The sequence below is a fragment of the Aythya ferina genome (assembly GCF_964211825.1).
Source record: "Aythya ferina genome assembly, chromosome: 2".
Lineage (NCBI taxonomy): Eukaryota > Metazoa > Chordata > Aves > Anseriformes > Anatidae > Aythya > Aythya ferina.
In genome coordinates, this window is record NC_140297.1 from 125,076,224 (window position 1) to 125,102,002 (window position 25,779).

General features: G+C 40.5%; 3 protein-coding genes and 1 long non-coding RNA gene across 13 annotated transcripts in view; 2 read left to right on the top strand and 2 right to left on the bottom strand.

Moving 5' to 3' along the window:
- Positions 1 to 1,289, top strand: part of LOC311430879 (serine/threonine-protein kinase Sgk3) — a 54,061-nt gene extending 52,772 nt beyond the window's left edge. For all 3 annotated transcript variants that reach the window (XM_084507809.1, XM_084507810.1, XM_084507808.1), the window contains exon 17: positions 345 to 1,289. In XM_084507809.1, the coding sequence (XP_084363935.1) occupies positions 345 to 515 (171 nt within the window). In that variant the 3' untranslated portion in view covers positions 516 to 1,289. The remainder of the gene's footprint in view (positions 1 to 344) is intronic.
- A 2,438-nt stretch (positions 1,290 to 3,727) lies between these two features.
- Positions 3,728 to 15,133, top strand: MCMDC2 (minichromosome maintenance domain containing 2). Its single transcript, XM_084507811.1, has 14 exons — positions 3,728 to 4,965; positions 5,054 to 5,184; positions 5,282 to 5,341; positions 5,529 to 5,724; positions 6,717 to 6,839; positions 7,018 to 7,125; positions 8,367 to 8,495; positions 8,995 to 9,226; positions 11,470 to 11,675; positions 11,988 to 12,154; positions 12,514 to 12,690; positions 13,232 to 13,374; positions 13,768 to 13,877; positions 14,403 to 15,133. The coding sequence occupies exons 1-14, from the start codon at positions 4,866 to 4,868 to the stop codon at positions 14,567 to 14,569; spliced, it is 2,049 nt and encodes a 682-aa protein (XP_084363937.1). The 5' UTR covers positions 3,728 to 4,865; the 3' UTR covers positions 14,570 to 15,133.
- Positions 5,190 to 18,728, bottom strand: LOC311430882. Of its 7 annotated transcripts, none has more exons than XR_014689091.1 (6): positions 17,766 to 18,107; positions 17,222 to 17,317; positions 16,374 to 16,479; positions 15,720 to 15,854; positions 6,393 to 6,532; positions 5,190 to 6,018 (listed from the first exon to the last, which is right to left on the bottom strand). It is a non-coding gene; the product is annotated as an uncharacterized lncRNA (long non-coding RNA). The 7 variants fall into 7 exon arrangements; XR_014689092.1 differs by lacking the exon at positions 5,190 to 6,018 and adding an exon at positions 6,119 to 6,295; XR_014689093.1 differs by lacking the exons at positions 5,190 to 6,018; positions 6,393 to 6,532 and having other exon boundaries at positions 15,488 to 15,854; positions 17,766 to 17,883; positions 18,050 to 18,728.
- Positions 18,729 to 20,563: 1,835 nt separating this feature from the next.
- TCF24 (transcription factor 24) lies at positions 20,564 to 24,325 on the bottom strand. 2 transcript variants are annotated; one of them, XM_084512128.1, is made up of 4 exons: positions 24,269 to 24,325; positions 24,119 to 24,165; positions 22,887 to 23,262; positions 20,564 to 20,740 (listed from the first exon to the last, which is right to left on the bottom strand). In XM_084512128.1, exons 3-4 carry the CDS (start codon positions 23,235 to 23,237, stop codon positions 20,627 to 20,629), a joined length of 465 nt encoding a protein of 154 aa, XP_084368254.1. In that variant the 5' UTR covers positions 23,238 to 23,262; positions 24,119 to 24,165; positions 24,269 to 24,325; the 3' UTR covers positions 20,564 to 20,626. The 2 variants fall into 2 exon arrangements, with proteins under 2 accessions (XP_084368254.1, XP_084368255.1); XM_084512129.1 differs by lacking the exon at positions 24,119 to 24,165 and having other exon boundaries at positions 24,191 to 24,325.
- Between the last annotated feature and the right edge of the window lie 1,454 nt (positions 24,326 to 25,779).

Consider the following 25,779-nt stretch of genomic DNA (forward strand, 5'->3'; position numbering starts at 1 on the left):
TTCAGTTCATAGCTGCCAAAATTCTGCCTTTAAAATATTATTTTTTAAGTTTTTGCAGCTCCCTAACAGTCACTTAAGAGGTATTCCTTAGTATTTCTCAGGTTTATCACATCATAAATGTGTATCACTTCTGGCCTGAATGCCAGCAGCCTAAAAGAAACAAGCAAGCTTTTAATAACTGTCAGGGATGCTGTATTGTGCTGCTTTAAGCTTTCTGTGTTTACATAGGAAGGAATTACGCAGAGTAGATGGTCTCAGGAGTTAAATTTGAAATCTACAGGAGATGCATAGCTTTTAAAAACACAGTATTAATGTGACAACTGATTGATCTTCCTGTTTTCTAGGTTGGCCCAGACGATATTGGGAATTTTGATGCCGTGTTTACGGAAGAAATGGTCCCGTACTCAGTTTGCATTTCTTCTGATTACAACATTGTTAATGCCAGTGTCCTAGAGGCAGATGATGCGTTTGTTGGATTTTCTTATGCACCACCTTCTGAAGATATGTTTTCCTAGGAAGTTAGAAGCCAACAGTGTTTTGGAAGTCTTGGGATGAACTGAAATGTTAGAGTTATGAACACATTCCAAAATAGTGTAACCTGTGCCTCGTTTTGTATGTAGGTTTAAAACCTATGAACAAACTTTCTCTGCTGTATAGGAGGAATTTGGGCATTTTGGATGGCTTTCTTTGGGGTCTGAACTGTTTATTCCTGCTGCAGAAAATATTTTTAAAAACTTTAAATAATGTTCTCTACATTTACGTATTTTTTTAAGCAAAAACACTGACTGTTCTCCTCAGTCCCTTCAGGTTTACATTCATATGTATCTAAGATTAGGCTGGCACAAAAAGCAGCAAATTTAGTAAATTTATAAATGCCTTTGTACCTATTTACAGTGACTTTGTGCTTGAATTGTAACTATGCAAATCGTCTTTTGTATATCCTGGTTTAAAAAAGGTGAATGTTTTCCCTGTTTTATCAGTTTGAAATTTGTTAACTTAACCTGTCAGCACTTAAATGAAGGTTTAATTTAAGTTAACACTGAGATGCTTCGAGGATTTCTGTAGAATGAAGAGCTGGGCATGTAAAACTGGATTGTCGTTTTTGCATTTGCTGGAGTACCTAATTCACTCAACTGGATTATCTGAGGCATGGGGGATTACTCAAAGCAAGGATAGAACAAATTAACTGTATTGAATTGATAACATTACTGATCACGTGTTCTACCTTTTTTCCTCCCTGAGATAAATGTCTGGATTTCAACTGCATTAAAAATATTTTTTGTTAAAAACTCTGCTTTTCCAAAGATATAATTAGCAATAATCACCGCTACTTTGAAAGGCTATCTTGCTTTAACCTTCCAGGGATGGGTGGTGAGGGGATCATGCCAAATATTTAAGCATTTTTCTCACTGGTATATAGCTTGAAACACTAATTATGTTCCAAATCGATTGTACTTAAACATGCATAGCTACTTGTCCTTCTGTCTCCCATTTTGCACCATTTTTAAATCTTCACTTGGTATTTGGAAGAAGTAATGTAAATTACGTCGGTAATTTTTAGAATGTGAAAAGCTATTGTATTTCTCATAACATACACGTGTATGGACAAACTGATCGTTCTGATCAACTTCTGTTTAAGGAAAACTTTTAACAATGCAAAAATTGACCGCAGTTACAGCGTGTAAAAGCCTATTATGGTAGTATTATATATTACCTGTAAATAACAACTTATTTTTGTCTGTTACTTTAAAAAACGCTCTGTGGTTTTTTGTTCATAAATGCATTCAGTTAAATGCCGTGGTTTGAGAGAAGTCTGGTAAGACACAGAGGAGCAGCCAGAGTTAAGTGTTAGATAAATTTCAGTATTTAAATGGTTTCCTTTCTGACGAAGGAAGAACTAGCTAAGAGAAGTACTACTTGTATTGCATCAAGATCAGTTAAAAATTGAGAGTATCACGAACAATCGTCTGTCAAATCATAATTCTTCTGAATTTAATGTTATCAACAGCAAAAAAAAGTGGAAGCTAAAACAGGATTCTTTGCTTATTCCACTTCTCTTGCATAATGCTTGAGTAATGCTGAATAGTTGGTGTGTGAGGTGTGGGAAGAAGCCTCTGGGTAAAATATGAACGAATTAACATTGGAAGGGAAGGAAGGAAGGGGGACTATCATTTGTGGGAGTGGAGCAGTGCTCATTTCCCATAGTGCCACTGTAAAGTTTTGAGAAGTTTGGAAATAATCTATGCAGCTGTTCAGGATAGCAGTAACTAAATGAATCATGTTCTTGCAGTTGTAATTGTTTGGCAGCGAGCCTTTTTTTTTTTTTTTTTTTTTTTTTTTTCTCTCCAGTAGGCCTTTCTAATGGAGTAGAAAGGAGAAATTGATTTGAAGAAAGGAAATACCCATTCTCATACTAAGCTATACTAAGCTTTTACTCTTCATACCCCTGAAATGATTCTGCAAGCTGCTGGAACTGCCTTCTGCTTACCGCAGGGAAATGTACTGCAACTTTTTTTTTTTTTTTCTCCTCTCACAGCAAGGAAGTACAGTACTGTAGAGAGATGATAAGGAAGGAGATTACTTCAGTATGGTGCATGCTGCACCCCTTCACTTGTCCTCTATTTCCACGATGCCTATAGCTAGTCACCTGCCTGGGTGAAAAGATGTGGAGCTTCTTTGTTTTGCCTTTCTTGTAAAATGTATTGTTCCCCCCTTTTTTAAGATGACAATGGTAGTTATTTCTTGCTTAATTTGTTGCTTATTAGTCTTTTTTTTTTTTTTTTTTTTTTTTTTTTTTTTCTTTCGGCAAGCTCTGCCTTTTTGGCTAAGTGTGAACGTGTCACCATATCACTTCAAATACTTTGGTTCATTTTGTGCCTTCTGCTGTATTTCATATTGTGAAATGCCCCTGTTAGATCAGAACTCACACAGGTAGAGTAACCAACAGTGTGCAACACCAAGCAATAAACCCTCGCGCTACTTCCATAGGTCTTGTTCTGTACCTCGCTGCATGTCATGGTAATGCTTTTCAGAGATGACTGGATTTAAGGTGGGGTAGCCCCTTCACAGAAGGCTGAGTTGAAAAGGCAAGGTTAGATGTGGTGCTTAGGGACATGATTTTGTAATATATTGGTAGTAGGGGGGTGGTTGCACCAGATGATCTCGAAGGTCTCTTCCAACCTTAATGATTCTATGAAATCTGAAATGATAGTAAAATCTGGATAGGAGAGCTGCAGGGAGCCTACCGAGGCATGACCTGTGCCATTCACTTCCTCAGGTGGCAACCAGTTGATAAAGGGAGGCAGGAGCAGTGGTGGTGCACGGTGGTTGTAAAAACATTAACTGAAATAAGACACAGAATTTTGTGGTGCAGTCTGGAGAGGTAAGTTTGCTTACGCTAAACGCAGTAGACTCTGCAGTGTTTATTAATGATTGTTTGTTTTTAAAACCATCCCGGGCTTTACTATTTATTTACTGTAGGGTCGGTGCGTGGTGCCTGCCAGAGCCGCGGCCGCCCTGAGGGGGCTCAGCTCGGCGTTTCCCGCCCAGCGCCAACGGCTGCCGGGCTGAGGCGGGCGGGGGGCGCAGGCGGCCCCCTCATGCCGCCGGGCTCCCCTCAGCCCCTCGCTCCTCCCGGGGGAGGGAGGGAGGCAAGGAATTGTCATGAGGTGGTTTGGGGTTGTTAGGTTTGAGACCATTCGTGTGGGAGATTTTGAGGTATGGAGCAGCAATTGTGTGGGAGTAATCCCAAAGAAACTGAAAAAGAATGCCTAATATAAATTATTCTTCAATTTGTGCTTAAAATTTGGTACCTCAGGCCACTACAATCCATCTAGCCAGCCCACAAAGTGCGTTTCTCAGAGAAGTTTTACACAACAACCATAAGGGTGCACCACAGGTACCCAGTTATTTCACTGACAAATACTGAGCTGTCTGTACACCAACACCCAGTTCTGTGGCTTCCTGCAGGTTATCATTCATAAACAAAGAGCTTTGCTTTCTCTTCAGCCTGTAGATTCCGTGTTTTTGTCCTGTGCCAAGTAGTTAAATCTATTTTTGAAGTTTTAAGTGTGGTTTCACATTCTCCATTTACAGAGAAGACAGATGACGCTTTTTAAAAGAAAATCTGTAAGGCAGTAAAATAGATGTGATAGAATACCACATTTTGGCCTTAGTTCTCCTTCTACAGTAAATTTGTAAGTGAAGTGCTTCATGTGGTGAGATTTTTACTCTTAAAAATGCAGATATGGGAGTAATGCACAATGAGAACAACACTGGTCATGGTCACCTTCCAGACCAAAACTCTAGTCCTGGAGTTTTTTTTCCATCGGAATAAGAACTGATCTGTGTACACTGACGAACACAAGTGTGTGCAAGATCTGTGCCTTAAATGAATGCTACAGGAGGTGACAGCAGACTAAGGAAGTCTGATTTAAGAAAAAATGTTGACTGGTTTCATACTTCCAACAACTATAACAGAAAGCTTTCTCAGATAAAGCAGTTGTTTAAGTCTTACTTTTGCTAGGATGATTATGCCTATAAATTACATAGGCAGGGCTAAATGCAGCCTTTAATTTGATGGGTTACGGGTCAGACAGTGAAGTAATTCATTAATAAGAGAAGAAAAATACTAAAGCATTCTGTAAAAATTGACTTTGTGGGTGTAATATGCTTCAGCCATTGGAAAGAGCTTCCCATTTAATGGTAGTATTAAAATATTAAAGAATAACATTGAAAAAAATACTATTTTGTATGGCTTTGTTAACATATATCTTTATTATTATTTCAGCATGGCAAATTCTGACCTAATTTCTTTACAGCTTATTCTCACACTTTGATTAAAAGTACAAAGATCTTTTTGGAAGATGGAGGAAGAAATACAGAAAATGAAGGAAATTGTCCTTATTTACCTTGACAGAAGTGGTGGCCTTCAGAAATTTGTGCACGATTGCAAAAAATATAATGGTATTGCTCACTCAGTAGATAATCTGTTAGCATTGATATTTATTGTTAAATAAACCTATTGTTTTTAAGATGCTTTTTGCTCTTGCAGACTCAAAACAAAGTTATGCTGTTTATCGTTTTGTTATTTCAATAAATCCTTCTGATATTGCTGAATTGGATGCAACTCTTGGAAACTACACTCTTCATAATCCCATAAAAGCTGCAGAGATTTTTCAGTCAGTAAGTGTATATTTGTGGTCAGAGATGACAAAAAATACATCTCTTTATATTTTAACTAGATTTTCCTTTCTAAGATGAAGGTATTTTTGAATTACAGGTATGTTTTGTAGCTATTAAGACATTATCATTAATTGAACACTTGCAGACAGAGGCCCAGGTGAGTCTGCGTTATTTTCCCCCAGTTAGATCTGAAATCTTTTAAGTGTAGTGAAGTATTTAAAAAATACTGATTTTTTTTTTCTAGTAGCTATTTATATATGATGCATTTGTTCATGTAAGTGGTGTTTATAAACAGCAGGTTGAAATTAAAATTATAGTATTAATGCAATTTTGTCTCTTGTTAGATTAGTATACTGCTGAAGCCAACACATTTACCGCCTTTACCAAGTTATGTTCTCAGTCTCTCTGCATTTCCATTTAACTACACATCTCATAGATTTTATATGTCTGAAGGAATAGTCATTGCAATGGGAATTGTAACAAAATATACACAAGGAGCAAGATTTCTTTGTACTGAGGAAACCTGTCCGTTCTCTGAAGGTAGTAAAAAAAATTGAAATCGATACTATTTCAAAAGCTTTTTAATAATTTATATAGTTTATCGGATTAAAAATACAGCACGAGAGTCATTTTCCTATGCAGTCTTATGATGTAGACTTTTTGTAATGAGCACAGCATGATTTTTATTAATTGACAGCAGCAATGGACTTTGCCAGCGGCTGCTCAGCATTATTAAATGTTTTGTGAGTACAGCTATGCCAATAAGCCATTTTCTGATCCTGGAGATAGTTTATATGAGAAAAGGTACATTTCCAGTATAACTCAATGAATTCCCTGAAAGAAAAAAAGTCTGTACCAGAATACTTTTTTTTTTTTTTTTTTTTTTTTTATGAAGCTCTCTCTTCTGTATTCCTTCTGTGTGTGTTTTTATTTATTTATTTATTTATATGAAAAGACTATGTAACAGCATGCTTAAGTGACTGGCAGAAGCTTCTAGCAGATTTTCTTTAATGAAAGCTGATTTCTGTGGAACTACTTTATCTAATATTACTGATACATCTTTGCAGGATTAGGTCTTAAGTACTTTCAGGGCTGTGCTGTTTGCTTCTTCCTGTAACAGAGACCATAAAATTATAAAATAGAAGCTAAATCTCAAAGCTGGGAGACTGTAGAATAAATCATAATGATGTCTTTATGAGGGCACGTACTTGTAGTGAGGGATATACGTATCCAATGTCATTTCCACACGATGCAGAAGCAGTCAGTCACTCCCTGCTGCCTGAAAAGTCAGGCCAAGCCGTTTTAGTTAGGAACATGCAATAGGAAATCCTGCCATCTCGTGGTCAACCTACAGTAAGTGATACAGATCATTTTAGTTGAAGTGTAGTGTATGAAGTTATGCTTACCTGAAGAAACACAGGATGCTTGTAAATTTGGAATTTCATTCTCCAGTATTTTAACTATTTCTATACTTGATGTGAAATTTAAAATGAAAGCCATATCCGCCTTATAACATTTGGTAAATGTTTCAGGGTTTAGGTACATAAGAGTGCATCTGCCTGGAGCTACAGAATCTGCCACAGTGAGGAATGATTTTGTGTGCGGTTTATGTTCTTCACCCCTGCAAGAAGATATGAAGTTTAGAGTACTTGGTGGTAGGAAATATGTGGTTTTATTTTTAGATCTATTATTTCCCTGCTGCTGTTACACAGTAAGTAAACAAAATGGCTAAGGGGGGAAAAAAAGCTAGTCATCTGCTAGTCATCTAAGAATAAAAAAAGCTTGGTACTGTTTTAAAGAGAACTAACCTCTTCCTTGCCTTTGTTTTGAAAGATAAACAAATAGTTGAAATGATTGATGCAAAAGTTCTTAATGCTTTAAAAGGATATTCCAACAATAAATCACATTTTAGGATTCAGGCTTTCACAGTTTTCTTGAGAGGTAAGTGAATTTTAATTTTGAGATTTGACAAAAATGTTTTAGAACTGAATGTGGTAATTATTCACATTTTTCTTACGGATCCATTTCTGTGGATAAAATGGTGGAAATTGTGATAATTCACATTGAGGTTCTTTCTCTAATAAACAGGGAGGGAGGGGGGAGCCAGGTGACTAAACATGCACAGATGATTAAGAAATACATGTAGCAAAACCGTTGTGTTCACTTTTATAACTGCATTTAATTACAGTCCCCAGGCTGGTATCATGTTCTATCTGAAGCTTGTTTTTTCCTCCTTTCTACTTCCTTTGGTCATACTGTTTTGCACTAATTTCATGTGTTTTTAACATCCTTCCTCAAAGTAGCTGTTTTCCGGATTCTGTCAGGACTTTTGGCCTCTACTACCACTGCCTTCCACTGCAAACATTAAATGATTTCTGATGTGACTAGCCAACTAATATCACACCCAACTGTCACGCTTCCATTAATGTTCTTTAAACTAAAAAGCCACCATTATACTCGATACGATATCCGAAGTCTATAGAACCATTCCTTGAAAACTCACAGTAGCTCCGAGACCATAAGATGCACTTCAAACTGCAACTATTTATTTATTTTTATGAAACAATCTATAGGTGGGAAACTGATCTACACATGCATTAAAATTCCACAGATTTCAGTCATCGGTGAGGTTAGACGGGATCTCACAGACTGAGATTCGTGTTTGGTTGGGCATAACTCTCACTTCCAAAAATAAATGTGACTTTTGAAAAAAAAAATACACAAAAGTACAATGGTTCTCAAAGCTATGGCTGTGCGTCTTTTTGAAAACTGTATCCTATGGATCTCTTTTTTTGTGTGTGCTTTTGTTTTTTATGTCATGTTATAGGACAGTAACTGATAATGGGGTCATCACAAGTTTGAGAATAGGAATATATACTTTCAAACAACTGTCCATTTTCCTTTCAACGCAGAAATGAATAAATCATCCATTTTCTTCATCAGGAATCTACTTTTCCTCACCCAGCCTGCCTTCGTTACCTTTTGCACTAATTAATTAGAATTGCGTGCTTCATTTGCTCCTAGTCCATTATGGTAAACCTGGAATCCAACTGTTTTCTGCAATTAAGTGATAAAAATGAAACCGGTCGCAATGTGAATAAAAGCTTTCTATGTCTTTAATATATATATTTTTTTTTCCTAAAACATCTTCAGGTTCCCCATATTTTATTTTTGATTTCCAGATGAACTGGCCAATCGAATGACAATAGGAAACTGCTACAAGATTATAGGCATTCCAACCTGCGTACAGAATGGCCCACAAGCTACAGCATGTATAGAAGTCAGTAGCGTACAGCTCTGTAAACCAAACGGTAAGAAAGTCCCATTAAAAATGGACTATAAAAGTTGAAAAACATTTTAGAACAAAACCCTGAGAACTGGTACAGTTCTCTATTGCCTAAGGGTCCTGATTACAAAACCATTGTGGGACCTTCCTCTTACAGTCTTAAATTTTCTCAGTCAGCTGAGATCTTCTGCCCCTTTCTCTTTCCATGCATGGGGAAATGACAGAATTATTTACTGCAGTTCAACTGCTCTTTTCCATCGCCCCCTACTGGAAATCGTTTAGGAAATGGACCCGATACTTTATTTTGTTACTGCATGCTTATTCCATTGGTTTTAGTAGATTGTCTGCTACCTTTACAGCAGGAAAATTAATCCTATCAACTCTTTACATTCTGAATTTGTGCTTAATGTATAAAGATCTTAGTTCTTTGTAAGCTTCTGTACGAGGATTGGAATGGTGTCATGTTCTATTATATCTGCACAGCTCTATGAAGTGTTTGCTAATCTCTCCTTTGTTTCAATTAGGTCCTTCTTTTATTGGTGAAAATTTTAAGTATCTGCTCTCACTGACTTCAAATTCATGCTGGAGGTTTACAGCCATGCTGGCCAATATCTTTGCTTCGCAAGTTGTTCCACCAGGCACCTACAACACTCTGAAACTCGCAGTATTGCTGAGTCTAGTACAGACGTGTGAAAAGGAGAGTGCTGATTACCTGGATCTGTTGGTTGTGACAAGCGACACCTTAGTGATTGATAGGTAAGGAGATTCCTCATTTCTTACATAAATTAAAAAGTATTTTTAAAGATAATAGGATTGGTCTTACATGAAAAGCAAAGATTATGTTTAAAATATACAGGGCTATGACGATAAAAATAACCATGAGACTTCTCTATTTCAAGTGATAAATCCAGAGCAGAACTTCACTAATTAAAAAAAAAACTTTAACGCTTTTAATTGCCTCAGTAAGCTTTTAAGACTAGCACGGTTTAGCAGAGGTCAAACTAAACATTCTTCTAAAATCAAAACTGAAGGTTGCCACAGAAACTGGTGATGATAAAAGCAAAGGTCTCTACTTTTCAAATCCTGTGTCACTTTGAGCCTTTTCATCACCAGCTTTCCAGCTATCAGCACTTTCTGCTAGTAAGCAATGAGTAAATCAGTTATTGTCCTGGTTTGCTTGGGATAGCGTTACTTTTCTTCACGGTGCCATGTTCTGGATTTAGGATGAAAACAGCGGTGATAACTCACTGATGTTTTAGCTGTTGCAGGGCAGTGCTTACACCAACTCAGACTCTCCAGCTTCTCCTGCTGCCCTGCAAGCGAGGAGGCTGGGGGAGCAGCAGGGGCTGGGAGGGGCACAGCCAGGACACCCGGCCCAGTGACCAAAGGGATGTCCCACACCATGTGGCTGGGCGTTGGTCAGCTGGTGGCGAGCAGTTGCATTTAGCATCACTCCACCACCACCACCCCCTTTTGGTTGTTTTCTTTTTCTCCATTCCTTTTCTCCTTTTCCCTATCCCTTTCTTTTTCTTCTTCTTTCCCTTCCTTTCTAAACATCTGTCTTTTCATCTAAACATCCTTCCAACTGCCTTGCCCTTTTGATTCTCTTCCCCCCATCCAGCTGGGGAGCGTTAGGCACAGGAGCAGGCAGATGGATGTGTGGTCCTTAGCTGCTTGCTGGGATTAAATCACAACAGATACTTAAATTTTTATTGCTCTTTTTTCCTAAGAACTATTCTGATAAAGTATCAAAAATCAGGTACATCATGATACACTGCTCATAAATCCAGCTGTTGTTGCCTTGAACAAACTATTGCTCTGTATGTATACATTCGTGTGTTCACCCCTTCACAGAGCTGTGAACCACAAACACAAGTTGAATACAGCATCTCCACTCTACATGCTCAGCTTCTGACTTACTTGTGTGCATGTCTGATGTTCTTCTCCAACCCAAAACAGGGCTTTGTTTTTACTCGTGGAAAAGCTCTTTGAAAGTGACGTGGATTTTATTTGAATCTGAGAGTTCTTCAACAAATGTATTAGGGCTTTTTGTTTTGGAAAAATGATGTTTTCTGAAGTTTACCATTTCAAAAGTTAACTGTACAGATTAGTTTGAATTAAAAAAATAAAAAATAACAAAAAAAACAAACAAACAAACAAAAAAAAAAACAGGCAGCAAGATTTTTTTCCCCAGAAGGTTTGGGAGTAAGCTTTTATAGAGAAATCATAGGAAATCAGGTTTTAAGAATCAAAACCTGTCTAATATTTAAATGGTTGTCTGCTGTAAATCTTGGTACTTTGTCATTTGTACTGTTTGTATATGCACTTATTCTATTATAATTAGCCTGTCAAAACAGAAATTTCCTACATATTTATATAATAGTCTATTTACTCCTACTTACTATTTTAATTAATAATTTTATCCCATTTATCAATAGGAGAAGATGTCATGCTTAATCATCTTAAAATCATTAGGAACCTTTGATTGTGGAACCAGACAGTTTGCAACCTTTGCGTGCCAAGGAATATAGTGTAGGGGTTGAAAAAGAAATCCTACACATTCCTTTCTCAAAAAGAACTTGGGACACAACCCTGGCAAGCAGAGCTTGCAAGTTACCAGCCCATTCATTTTTCCCAGATGGCCAGGAGAACCGCTAATCCTCTACTTCCCTCCAGAACAGGAATAGGAGTTAATATGGGTTGAATTAGAAGACCGTGGCTTCCTAGGAAGTACTTCTATCACAAGCCTCATATGTTAAATGTGTAAGAAACACAGACCTTTTTGCAGCTGTTGCAGAAAGCTTGGACTTCTACCTTTGTGTTTAAATGTACTTTAAACATTTAGTTTTGCTAGTGGCTTTATTTATTTTATATATCCTTTTAAAGTAGATCTTCCTATATATAAATACTGTTACAAAGTATTAAGAACAGTATTAAGTTGTTTAAGTTTTTAAAAACTGAACAATAATTTAACAATTTATGACTATTTCATCCCCTAGGCTTCTGAATTACAGCATATGTCTTCTGCCCCGTGGCATACGACACCCATCCTCTAGTGACATCTTTCCTTCTGTATCCAAAGATAAACACGGAACCGGCAGTGCCAGTATTCAAGCTGGCAGCGTTCTGCTCGCTAAGGGGGGTATCTGTTACATAGGAGACTTAAGTACCTACAAAAAGGATAAACTGGAACTTCTACAATCTGGTAATTATTTCACATCTATTAACCAATGAGGGGACAGAATGAAACAAACACATAAAATCAGGGCTAGGTTTGTTCCTCAGTTTATGGCCCTCAAATGCTGGGAAAAGTAGCTCTTTAAGTCTAGAAGAAACAAGGGCAACAAAAGGCAACAACAAATACACCATCCTCAAAACTGGTGGTGTGGAAATGCCAAAACTCAATAATGAGAATTGGTGAAATATAAAAATCTTGACTGTTTTCAGCTGCTGTGTTTGAAACTACAATTTATAGTTAAACTAGAGTAGTTACCTGACGTATTTTGTCCTATCCTAGTTCTAGAGAGCAGGACAACAACACTGTTCATTCCCGGGAAGAAGTATGGAGAAGAGGCTGACCAACAAGTTACTATTCCAGTTCAGACCAATTTTTGGTCTTACGTAGATGTGGATTCTTCCTCAAAGAAACATACACCGGAGGACGGCTTTCTGATCGGGCAGATGGTAAAACATACATCCTGTTACAGCAGTAACTGAACCATGGCAGTCATCTGTGTTTATACTGAGTTCAACTTGAGAAGTAACAAAAATCAAATTTATTAGTATTTCTCAAAAAGCTACAACTTAAGTGACTGTCAAGTATCAAGTATCTTCTAAAATGAGCTAGTTTTCCCAAAAGTAGCCTTGTCTTTTATTCAGAATAGCTTTTGACAGCTACTATTGAAATCTATACTGCATCTTTTGCAGATAATTCACTAGCTAATCTTACAACACCCAGCATACAGATATCGGACATTACAGATTGAAAAAACTGCCAGGTTTCTCCTAGTCAGCAGCCCAAAATAAATTTTCTTTCTCTTCAGGACTTGAGCTTGCTTCCACCTAATCTTCTGGATGGTTTTGGGCTTTTGATATACGATGAATTTCCTTCATGTCGACTGTCTTTTCCTCTTGTGCATCACGTCCTCACAAAAGCCATTAATCCTGAAGCCACCCTGTACAGAGTCTCACAGCAGTTCAGAACGCAGGACTATGAAGAGGTAACAAATATCTAATAATTCATAAATTCATTATGCTTGGGGATACCGTACTGTTTCTGGAATCACAAGGTTCTGTCCTGATACTCTGCTTATTTTTAAACCTGTCAACGCTCACCTCCTACCCCTTCCCTCCACACCATATTCCCTCTAGCAGCATTAGGATCATTGGTAAATTTAGCTTCAGTTCTTTAAAAAGTTCTTTAAAAGGGTCAGTATAATAAATTATTCAACTTAGTTTCTGAAAAACACACTAGGTTAACACCTGTATGAGATCAGATCTATAATACCTCCTTTTGACAAGAATAGTTTGCAGTCAGTTGTATGATATTTCACTCTAAATAAACTGTCAGTATCTCTAGTGTGATTAACAGGTATCAGATTACGATCTGAAACCCATCCTTATGTTTAGCTGAATGGTGACAGGCATCTTTAGCAAAATTACTGGTGAAGTATGCTGCCTAAACTATATTACTATGTCAGTGGTATGTTAAAAGGTAAATTCTTATTTTCCAGTTACTTAATGTCTGTACACTCTCTCTAGTTTATTTTGTTTGCTAAGAATCTCCATGTTGAAATGAGCTCAGAAGCAGAAAACCTCATTCAGGGCTACTATCTTGCAAGTCGCAGAGTGAGAAGAGATTCTATGCACGGATCAAACTTAACAGCATCTGCACTAAAAATTCTGTATGTCCTACTCCTCACGGAACAAGAAACACATCTAAGTTTCATTTGGGAATTGTGCTAACCAGCTCGGAAGTAAAAAAATCTAAACAAGAAACTTAAATTTCGAAATGTTCAAGTGTAAAGAATCTTACTTAACATTTGTTAATACCATTTATAGTGTTGATTTTGAAAAAACTTAGACATTAAAAGTGATTCAAGAATTATTAAAGCTGTCTAGACAAACAAGAATGGGACTTAAATTATCACAGCTTTCTCTTGTGCAAGTGAAGAAATGCAAAGATGCTGTAAACGTAGTTTGTGATTCACAGAAGCATTTGAAATTGGGCAGCATATAATGCATTCGTTTCTGCACTATTTTATAATATTTCTAACATGCTTATATTCATCTCTTAGGATATCCCTCTCTAAGGCTCATACCAAGCTAAGTTTAAGAAAGAAAGTACTTGAGGAAGATGCGTTGATTGCCATCTTGCTGCTTGAATCATCTCTTACCCTAAAGCACGGTAAATGAGTCTTTAGTCTTGGGTATATCGCTTTCGTATTTTGTCAGTTTGAAAAAGCATTTCTCAGTTGATTGCAGCAATAAAGGTAGTTCTTTTTAAGTGAAAGCCCAGAATTTCCACTGCTGAGAACTGAGATCAGGAAAAAGTCCTCCAGTTGACATGCCTGGAGGGTCTCTGTGCTGCATGCCATTAGGCCTCAGGACAGCACAAAGGCTCTATCCTTTATGAGCGCGCATTAGACACTGCTCATCTGCAACTGCGTAATTCAGCCAGGGTAAACTGTAGCTAGAGTTCACTCTCCTTGGGGAGAGAGAAAGTATTCTCTTCGTTTATCAGTCACGTTTGTTCATGCATGAACTTGGCAGTGAGAAAAGAATGATGGTGTATCACAAAAATGCTAACTTACAAGACTGTATTATGAAGGAATCTAGGTTACAGCTTCCTCCTTCCTCTTCCTCTCCTTAACACCACTGGCAGAAGTTTGATCAAGTCTTTACTGTACTTACTGATTTCTTCTTTGCTTAGGTAAGTCTGCATTATGCATAGAACCAAATGCTCTATTTCCCTTTGACCTCAGTAACGAAAACTCCCTGCACCAGAGAGATATTTACCTCCAGAAGTGCCACCATCACCTGCTCAAGTTTATCAGTGCGTATGGCCCAGGAATTCATGTTAACACTAATGAGGAGTGAAGTAAAGCCCCAAGCTCCTACTTCACCCTTCCGGGACTGCAGTTAAGGAGAAATACACACCTATCTTCTTAATACCTTCACAGGGTAGGTCAGTGCTATTTTGCTAAGGATTAAAGCATAGCTGACAGGACTTACTGCAAGTTTTCTGACTGTTGCTGAAAGGCAGAGGTGGCTGTTCTCAGCTTCTGCTACTTCTGTCACTTACATGAACAGGTTTTTTAAGATGACTAACAATTAAAATAGGAGTAGAGAATCTGGCACTTAATTTCAACAATGTGAAACGTCTGTAGTTTTTCTTATTGCTTCTTTTCACATGCATTTTAAAATAGTAGTTTAAAAACATTACAACCACTTTTCTAGTGTAAGACAACTTTCTTAAATTATTATTCATGTACTATAAATTTTTAAATGTATTAAAAAGTCACCATACTACTTGATGGTTTATGTCTTGCTTTTACATTATAGCAACAGCATTAGAATACAACGTTGGTATGCTCCTGCAATCTGGAAAAAAAAGAAATATTTGCACTACGTAACCTTAGAGAAAGACTGGAAGGGATAGAAGAACCCCCCAGGAAAGCAAAAAAATAGCACACCCAGTAGGTTGGCAGCTCAATGGGCTTTAAGTCTAACTACCTCAGTGAAAAAACAAGTGTAAAAGGTGGTGTGGTAGATAAATGCTCCTCCAGCTATGGACTTTCCTTCACTGTGTTTTCCTACTAAAGATGTAGCAGTAGGCATAGCACTGAGAAAGTTTTAAAGCTGAGGTCCACATTAAAAAACTGCAGCAGCAGTGTTCAGTTCAACTCTGGGCAAGCCGGGCAGATACCGAAGGCTGGTGCGCCTTCTGCTCAGGAGGTCACCCAGCAGGATCATGCTGCTACGGCTCACATGGCCTTAGCAAGGAACTACAGCCACTGGAAACATAAATTCAGGATTTTATTTACGCAAACACTACACTGTAGATGAGCAGAACAGCTGCCCCTGTTAACATTATAAACACTTGTTTAGACAAGGTAACACACAAGTTCTCCTCCATCTTTTAACACTTGATTTATACAAATTTATCATTCTGAGTGCACTTCACTGTCCATGCTGAGTTGTAAGAGCAGCTGCAGGGATACCTCTCCTCCTAGAGTCATGCTCTCACCTGAACTCCATTCAGGTGTTATTCACATTTTCACTGAACTCAGTCTTTGAATCAAGCAGCATTTCTGAGAAGCAAGAAGGGCCTCAAAGGCATTTCCAAGTGCATTAGCAATCCACACTTCAGACTGTTTTCAATCTGGAAAAAAAAAAAAAAAAAGCATTCCAAATTTAGTCAATTTTCTATAACCTTTATCAACTTTATACAAAATTACTAACTTTTACTGGCATTTCAGATTCAAAGATACACATCAGTAACCAGTCAGATGGGTAAACGGCAAATCATTATTTCATCATTATGCCAGTAAAATTACTTCCATAATAGACTTAAATAGAATTCCTTTATAAATTATTTCTGACAAACCATACTAAGGAATGTATATCCTTAGACATTTGTTTGTTTGTTTCCAAGAAGAGCATGATTTTTTATCCTTGCCTCTCCCCAGCTTCTCCTGTGATGTTTTTAGCAAAAACTTTATGACTTATAACAGTGCCACCAGTTGAGAACAGAAGTATCCCTGGCTAACAGGGCACAACTTCGGCTGACATAGGCCAGCACAGCTCCACACAGCAGCACCCCGTAACCCATCTTCCCCAGCTCGCAGTACAGCTTCCTGGAGCCTGAGTGCTGTGCCACCACAGCTGGAAAGCAGCTCACCTTCTTCAGCAGCCACTCTTCTGGGAGTTTCTGGGAGTCGGCAGAGTCTGCTGCTGGCTGTATGCACACACACAGCTTGAGGACACCGGAGGCCATCTGATGGCACCTTTAAAAGACGAAGTAAAATCAGAAACACAGGGAGCAAGTCAAATTGGAACATGATACGAAGAAATACTAATGAGCTGGCACATCAGATACAATGTTACTCATCAAAAAAATCAGTTGGGTAAACGGCAAAGAATTATCATCACTGTGCCAGCAAACAGCTTCCTGCCTGTGCTAAGACTCCAGGTACCAAGCACAAGGGGATTTGTTAAGCCTGTCTCAACAGACGTGCTTCTGGAAATGAAAGGGGAAGCACGTTTTCAACCATTTAGCACCAGAATCAATTTGGCAGAGCCAAAAGAAAAACTCTCTGGGCACAAGAAATGCAGGTCCCTGCTGATACATCCAAACCCACTACTGTGGTTCCCTTTCCCTTGGGCATGTGTTCCACCAGACTGCTGTGGCTAAGCGCCAGCAGGGAGGGTGAATCAAGCACACTCTTCTTTACTTTAGCTGCTCGCTTTCAGATAACATCTGTTCGTTCTTCAAAGCAGAAGTTGCATTTCTCTCTAGCTAAAATAGTGGCATCAGAGAATCTAAAGCATTTCCTGATTCCCTTAGGATTCAGGGATTGCAATTCATTGTTCTCAGGAGCAAGCATTAGATCTTCTATGACTGTAACATCTTTTAGAATTCAGACTTCAAATAAAAGCCCTCAAAAAGTTCTCTATTGTCACACGGTTTGTGTTCCAAGAACAAAAAACAACATTTTGAGTTCACTTCAGAGTGTTTAAAAACCTCACCTTCCAGTACTCTTGCCGATAGCATTCAAAGGAGAAATAGAAGCCTACTGGTCCATGCACCAGAGATCACATAGTTTGTACAAAGGCAGAATTCAGCTGCATAATATACAAATGGAATCATTATATAAGCAAAAAAAGTTCAGTACAACAAAAAACTACTACTTCAGGCAAGATGGCTAAGAAAATAAAGCTTATATTTAGACTCCTAGGCCCACAATGTAACAGCCATCGCAGCAGCTTGCTAGTAGAGACATATAACATTTGACATTTTAACCAAAAATTAGGAGACTTGTGACAATACCACAAGTTGAGAACAGCAGAGCCAGTCAGCAGTTCAAACACTCAGCAATTAGTCTGTGCAAACTGCGGAATACAATCTAGGACAGTTTAAGACTTAAACCTACATGCAAATGCTCATATTTCTCCTTGTTCCACCTGCAAGGAGATTTAAAAGCCATAAAACAGCTTCAGAAATCTAGACCTAAGGTTTAAGAGACAGCTTTGGAGGCTTTCCTCAACGTTAAGTTCAGTAAGAAACGCTCACCTCTGTAGCTCCAGAATTCACGTGACATCCTCCTGCTTGCATGATAGCAGCACAGCACAGTCCGGGCTGAAGATTCCCAGAGCCAGAAACCAACTCATCTCCGAAATTCTTTTGCTGTCTAAAACAAGGAAAAGAAACAAATGAACCAAAGATGTTTTGTTTATGAGAACTCCGCTCTGAGCCACTAGCAGAAGGTATCAGCATTTCCCCAGGGAAAGTAAGCCAGTCAAAAAATACCAATCTATCTGCTGACCTAATGAAAGCACTGTTGGCTTTATCATTACCTGGGAAGAAAAGCAGACAGCATCGGCTGAGATAAAGCTTGAACAGATGGCATTTTACCTAAAAATTACCTAAAAAGTTCCAGACTGAAGAGTGACCATGGGATTAAGCTGCTCATAATGAGCAGCCATCACTGGGGAGAGCAGCACCCCACCAGGTACAGCCTTTAACCCTACGTCGTTTGCGTGCTCTGGGGAGCTTACTGGCACTGTCGGTTTTCCTACAGGCTGAACTCAAGGTCAGCATTTATGCCGGAGTCCTGGGACTATCCCAGCTCTGTCAGCCCATTTGGGATCTGTGCCTAAAGCCCAAACAGGGCAGGGTCAGGGTCACCACACAACACCAGCCGAATTCCCTGGAGAGAAAAAGAGTCATTTATCTTCACAGCACGACACTCGCTCACCTTCCGAGGGACAGCTCGTAGCTTTCACAGCGCAGCCACCCCGCCGTTAAGCCGTGCCCGTCACCGCAACGAGTCCGGGGCCGCCCCCACCCCTCAGAGAGCCCCCAGGGCCGGCACCGCGGCAGCAGCGAGACCGCGACCGCGCCTCACACACGGCCGGGCTCCGCCGCCGCCACGGGGACCAACCCCTCGCTGCTCGCCGCCACATGGCCCCGAGCAGCCCCCGCAGCCCTCTCCCGGCTGAAGCAGCCCCGGGGAGCCGCCCTCAGCCGCCCCGGACCCCCCGCACCCACCGCCGCGTCCCGCACGGCACCGCCTCAGCAAGGCACAAAATGGCGGCCGCCCCCGGCGGTTTTGGCGGGGCCGCGCATGCGCAGAGCCCGGCTGCGCAGTGGGGGCGGGAGGCGAGAGGCGGCCCCCTGAGGGGAGAGGCGCGCACCTGAGGCGGGATGGCGGTGGCAAAGGGCAGGCGGTTGTGTTTCACCACAGGAAAAGACGGAAAGTTGCCTTGCCTTAATTACTGTTATTTGAAAAGTAACATTCATCCTTACAACTACATACTCATCTCTACAAATCTGGCCTTTTTTTTTTTTTTTTTTTTTTAAATCAGTAAACACTAGCTCATCTTCTTGAATGCTCCTCACAACTCTCATCTTTTAATAAACCACTTACAGTTCTAAATAACAAATATATGCCCAATATACCTAAATATATATACACTTAAATGTATCAATTTTACCAATACTTACCATATTTTTCATATTGCACAATAATACTCTTCTGAAAACCTCACAATGTCACACTGTGGACCAAATCTCCAGCTTTTACCATACTTTACCACACTTTCCCTCATACTTTACCTCAGACACTTCATCCACCTACTTCTAATGGCTCTCCCAATGCCAATACACACTCTTCCAAAGGACACCCCATTTTCTGGGATTTAACTCCCAATGACATGCTCTGCCTTTCTGAAAGGTATCACAAGTTTCAACCAACAATGAAATTAACACAATCTTTTTTTTTTCAAAATGGTCATCTTGCCACTATTTTGTTTTCCTGTTCTCTCAATTGTACTTTAACACCACAAAGAGATCTTCAGAAAAGTTACTATAAATGCAGAATGTTATTATTAGAAACTGCTTTATACAATGACAAACTGAAGTCATACACACTTTGTAACTCAATACATATATAATATCCAGTGAATAATATTTAATATTTATGTTAACAATAAACTATATAAAAAGTACAGTGTTTTACAGAACATATACATTAGACATTATTGGTGCATTTCATTTCAATTCTTCCTGCCTAAATATAGGACACATTTAAGTGAAAAATCTGACATGAACAAGCCAACTCTTACACATCATTTCCTTCAATGCATGAACCCCCAAAAAGACAACATAAATGAACCTTGATGTCTTGAACACAAAAGTAACAATACTGGAGTAACACTTAAATTATATTTTAAACCCTGCCACACACAACACAAATATATGCATCGATACAAGCAGTACTTGATTTATTTAACTACATTTAATCTGCAGAGCACCCTGTGTTTGCTGTATGTGTGTAAATATTTTTCTTCACATTTTCACTTAAAGTGAACATGCACCTACATTTTCAAACTGCAACTACATACACTTATGACTATCTCAGCAACGAAGCCCTGTCCTGACTGCTGTCTCGCATTTTGGCCACTGCCTTCCTGCAGTGAAGAAAGTGCACACAGTTATTTTCACTGCAATTTCTAGATTTGTTGGCCCTTTTCTTTTCCAACCTAGTATTGCACTATACTTAGCCAACATCACGTTTCCCCTTCTCCCCCCTTTTTCTGTAGTTTACCTGTTAACTTCCTCTACTGGACTAGATGACAATACCTGTTGTTATCACTACTGTCTCTCTTCCTCTGTTGTATTTTGGTGCTGCCAGCTACTGCCTTCTCCTGTTCCCCCAGTTCAGATACCATCAATATCCTCTATGACAGAAACCAACAATAAGCCACATTGAGTCACTGACCTATTAACTACAATTAAGAATCAAGTCCTTCTGATTCACAAACAGTACTTCAGGAATTATATGCTGTAGATGTGATTTTTTAACTTAAATATATATATATGGTGTAATAAATAACTTTTTTTTTTTTTTTTTTTTTTACTTCAAAATGAGATTAGTTTTGTGAATTTGTCGATGTTTCTCCTTGGCTTCCACTTTCTCCTTGTACTGAATGATTCAAAAATTGTCCTGTAGCTCCAATGTACAACCTGGAACGCATTGGCCATTTCTGCAAGACAAGAGACAAACACAGTGCTCAAACACCTTGTGGTCTCAATGCAATTCTGAGCAACACAACCAAAGCTTTAAATCTTGATGGAATCACGATATAAGAAAACAGAAAACTGTTGCTATTTCCAAACAGGTTCTGTCTTGCCACTTACTGGAAAATCTCACTAGGACCTAAGCAATGCAATTGCAGCATTGGTATTCTCGCTGGGAGTAAACACTGAGGTACAGTTCCTCAAACCCTCATGAATCACCAAACAGTTGTAAGTCAACCTGGTGAGTCGTTGCACCAAAATTTGGATGGTATCTGCTCTACTACTGACACAAACCAAAGCACTCCCATTGGTAGTGGCACAGACGCTCCTGGGGAGGCCCAGTGTTTGCACTGCTTGCAGCCCTTGTGTGCATACACTGGCTCATGCCAGCCTGCCTGCACAAAATGCACAAGTTCTATTCTTGCAGCTCACACTTCTCAGCAGCCCTGGAAATCACCGTGCAGTCGACGTTACTTCAGCTCTGTGCCCTTCTGCTGGAAGGGAAGAGCTCAGTCAACGCTGCGTTGACTATTAGAGCTGGATGTTTGAAGAGGTAACAGGTCACACACATTTGATGCGAAAATACCTGAAACAGCCAGCCTGGTCTTCCTTTTTTTAAAAAACAAACCAAAGTAAAACAAAACAAAAACCACTTTTCATAAATGGCTGACACATTTCCTAAGTAACAAAGAGGAACATGTCAAATCATCAGTGCTGCAGTTAGATATCAAGCCTTCTATGTAAAGACACAAAGCAGAACATTCTCACATTTTAAAAACCCTAAGATCCCATTTGGTATTTTTAGTTCAAGCTTTGTGTTATGCGTTCATCACTAATACTGCATCTGAGATGTTACCTGGCTTAAAGTCAATAACCATGTTTCTTGTTCAGTGTACGTGGATATTTTAGTTAACACATTATTTCTATTTACTCTGCTGGATATACAACTGTGGTCACACTCCTTTCCTGCACTGGCACTCTCATATCCTGCACTTTGATTTTTTTTAGGCACGTACTGTGATTTACCTGTGACACCTTCATTCCAGCTCCAACTAAAGATTAATTTACTCCCCAGAATTTTATACAGTTAGATCAGACTGACGGGATCTTTAGCAGAACTAACTACAGGTAAATGACACATAAATAGGATTATAAGAAGTAATTGCTAAATGAACTGACTGTTGCTGTATTCCAGTAGCCTGGGAAATGTGCAGCTGGGTAATTTAACTGCTTTAATAACTATTTTTTGTGTCAGCAGTACTCGGCTGCTGTTGAAAAGTGCCGTGAGAGACCTGTGTCCCCTTACCCTGGCCAAGAGAACTAACTAAAGCTAGTAAGAACTTATTTTCAAATGCATCACAATGTTTATTTTTTTCTTAAATTATTGCTGTCTTCTGATTTATGTAAAGGTTTTGCCTCCCTAATGAGTCTACTAATCACTGAATTGCCTAGGAAGCCTACATTCACGTCACGCTTCTTATGGTGACCAACACTGCGAACAAGGAGCTCTCTCTGAATTAGTCACTTTATAGGAATTAGAAATTACTTCACAAATTAATCTTAATTAAATCATTCTGAATTCATTAGCCTCTTAAAAAAAGACCAGCAGTGCTCTAACTCACTCCCTGAGATCGGAGCCAAAGAAAACACCTCACGGTATTTCAGAGTCGCATTGGTCACTGCGTAATGCGTTTGGAAACAGTTTCCATCCCCACGTACTCTTTAAGAGCAGATCCCCTTTCGTGTCCTCTCTGCATCTCCAGCACTTTTTTTTTTTTTTTTTTTTATTATAGGGGCAAGGGAAATATCAGCACATGCTACATGAAGTAAATGCCTCAGAAAACCACCTTCAGAGAAGGAATTAATTCACGGCCAGTAATTAATGTCACATTTTGTATCTTGGCTGCCTCGGCAGGAGACACAGCACAGGCCATGGCTGGGGAACATCTCACCACCTCGGTGGTCCTACAGTGGTTCCCAATGGGTTTGGTGACGGTCTCCCAGGCCTCCACACGGACACAGTAAAGCAGCCTGAAATCTTTACCTTCACCTCAATATTTTAACACCGACTAACCTCCCCACTGAGGGACTGCTGCCCCTCAGCCATCCTACCTTGACCGGGTGGAGGTACCCGTCCCCCCGCAGGGCGCCCAGGCCCTCTCCCGGTGCCTCCTCCTCATCCTGCAGGCTGCGCGTCAGGTGGGCGATGTAGGTGGTGGCCAGGAGGAGCACGTCCAGCTTGGAGAGCTTGGTGTCGGGCGGCACGGAGGGCAGCGTCTTCTGCAGCTCCAGGAAGGCCTGGCGCAGGGTCTGCACCCGGCTGCGCTCCCGTGCCGCGTTGGCAGCTGCGGGTCGCCCCGGGGCTGCCCCGGCTCGCTGCCCCGCTGAGGGTGGCAGGGCCTCGGGCTCCGAGCTGGGGCTGGAGGTCTCCTTGCTGCTCTCCGCTAGGTGCCTACAGTCCATGGGCGGCTTCCCCGGCGGGAGGATCCTGTAAGTGACAAGAGTGTCTGTAAAGACAGCACGCTGCGGGCTGTGGGCTCCCCTCAGCACTCTGGACAGGTTCTGACTATGCACGACAAAATAATTAGCTAAACACAGCTCTCTCCCTTCCCAGAGGAGAAAAAGCACGGAGTGGCATTAGGTCGACCTCACCTTGCTGAAGTGAATGCCTTCCAGAAATAACAATCATCAGAAACCTGAGTGCTGCCAGCTCTAGGAGGACTGAGGGTGCCTATGGACAGGTGTATGGATGGCTTTTTGGCTCACTGTTCATAAAGCAGTCCATTTGATGCCACGCACAGGCACAGAAGCAGACTCAAACCCTTAAACATAAGCCCATAACCCTTAACATAAGCCCTTAAAAAAGCCTAAGTAGTTACACCAACTGCTTTCTGTCAGTCACTCATGTTTCACCAATCACACGGCTTTTCTGAGGAAAAAAAACAGTGCTGCCACAGTGGTTCCCATTTACAACCAAGTAAAATTAGGCTGTGGTTTTGTTTTTCATATGACTTGTATAATTTGCAGTGTGAGACTGTATATTTTCTGTCGATGGTCTAACAGGTGATTGGGGCTCCATTAACTGCAGAAAGAAAAATGTTATTTGCTGACACAAATGAAAATTGAGCCACAGAACACAGCAACTGTGTTTTAGAGGGATGAAATTTGGTCCATGAGTCTAAAGGATCATGAACAGCTTTCACCTGTCCTTGCACACCTAACATTACACAAGATTTCCTGCACTTGTCAACCCTAAAGTCTTGCAAACTGTATTTTGGCCATTGGGGGGCAAAAGAATCCCTTTAAAACAATGGCAGGAAACCTTTGAGCAAAGCTTGAAATACCTGCCGGAAAGTCTTCCCCAACTTCCAGAAAACACTGCCAGCTCTACCTGTAATAAAACTCAAGTCCCTTACGGAGTTCATTCAGTTCCCCCGTAATACACAGTCCATCATTCCTCCCCGAAGTGCAGCTCTCCGGAGCTACAGCAATACCTGAGGCAGTCGTTCTTACTCAAGCAAACCTTCCGAAGCCCTCAGGCAGCTCCTGGCTTCCCCGTGTCGGAGAGCTGCTGTTCCTGTGGTGTCCTGCGTAGACAGCAAGCACAAGAACAAGTTATAAGTTATTAAGGCAGCCAAAGAAATGTCATTTAAAAAGAAATAAATAAAATCGATACACATGAATGTCTGAAGATCTAAATTTACAGAAATCAGACTTTGCAAACCATTTCAAACAAGACAAGGAACTCAAAGATTGCGGTAATTTTTACCTGTATAAAATAAAACTCATGTAAGTCTACATGAGCTTGTCTTGAACGAGGGCAAAAAAAGCTGTCCTCAAATTGTCTAGTTCCTTTAATTTAAAATTAAAAGAAGGTGATAACATATTATTTCTTGGTATTTTCCCTCGCAGTCACACTTGGTTCTGAGCACATTTTAGTGGCAAAGAAGTTTCCCCTAATGCTGGAAAAGTCCGAGTTGCACAATGACACCGACACACTGGGATAGCAGTACCGAAATGCAGACTTAAGGCAGGCTGGCATGCAATTTTGGTTTCACCATGTTGGTATATAACCAAATTTAGAGCTATAATGCACACGACAGGCAGAACATAGAAAAGCATGTACCTAAAAACCGCATCTCCTCATGCGTCCCTCTGAAGCTGGAGCTTTCCTGGCAGCAGCTTCACATCTACACGGGATGGAGCCCCGGGCCTGAGGAGAAAGAAGCCAAAACTCAGCCGTGGGCAGGGGGGTGCCCCTCAGGCAGCTGCAGCAACACCCGAGGGGCCGGGAGCACCGTGCTTGTGCCCCACGGCGCGGGACCCGCGCTCCTCCTCAGGAGAAACCTTGCGGGGCCAGGCTCCGCGGCTGACAACTGAGGCAAAAAAAAAAAACAAAAAAAAAAAACCCTCCGGGCAGCCACAACTCCCCACCTCGCTCCCTTTCGGATTTTGTGAGAGGAGGTTTGGCTTTTAAGGCACCTCAGTACCTCCCCCCCCCTCCCCAAGAGCTCCACCGGGCCCCGGGCAGCGCCCGCCCCTCGCCGGGCGGGGCTCGCCCCTCACGGGCAGCCCGGGGCCGGGGCGGCCTCGCCTCACGCCCGGGCCCAAGGTGGAGTCCTGAGGGCTGTGGGCACACAGCTTCGGTTTTATTTTTTTTTTTATTTTATTTTATTTATTTATTTATTTTTTGCTTTGCCTCAACCCACTCTGAGTTTTCCAGCCCTGCTGCAGCTGTTGCTTCTTCTCTGGCAGAGAAGCGAGGCTCTGCGCTGTATTTTACTTCTGAGGCTCGCAAAAGAGCTGTATTTCACCTGTGATTTAGGTACAAAACGCAGGCAGTGCCTTGTTTGTCCAGGTACACTTTGCTCCCTTCACATAAATCACTTGCTGGTGTTACACCTGCACTTTGGTGTGAGCGCGCCTGGTCTTTCTCTCCAATTTGTTCGTCACCCCTTCCCATTTCTGGGATAAGGATTTAAAAAGTACCTTTGGCTGCTGACAA

What these genes read in the sequence shown, in the direction of transcription:
- TCF24 (XM_084512128.1), bottom strand. Translation starts at nt 23,237, where the DNA reads ATGGACTGTAGGCACCTAGCGGAGAGCAGCAAGGAGACCTCCAGCCCC. An exon ending in GGTACCTCCACCCGGTCAAG is followed by an intron (nt 20,741 to 22,886) that starts GTAGGATGGCTG and finishes CTTGTCTTGCAG; the next exon opens with AAATGGCCAATGCGTTCCAG.
- MCMDC2 (XM_084507811.1), top strand. Translation starts at nt 4,866, where the DNA reads ATGGAGGAAGAAATACAGAAAATGAAGGAAATTGTCCTTATTTACCTT. An exon ending in ACTTGCAGACAGAGGCCCAG is followed by an intron (nt 5,342 to 5,528) that starts GTGAGTCTGCGT and finishes GTCTCTTGTTAG; the next exon opens with ATTAGTATACTGCTGAAGCC. An exon ending in GAAGTTTAGAGTACTTGGTG is followed by an intron (nt 6,840 to 7,017) that starts GTAGGAAATATG and finishes TTGTTTTGAAAG; the next exon opens with ATAAACAAATAGTTGAAATG.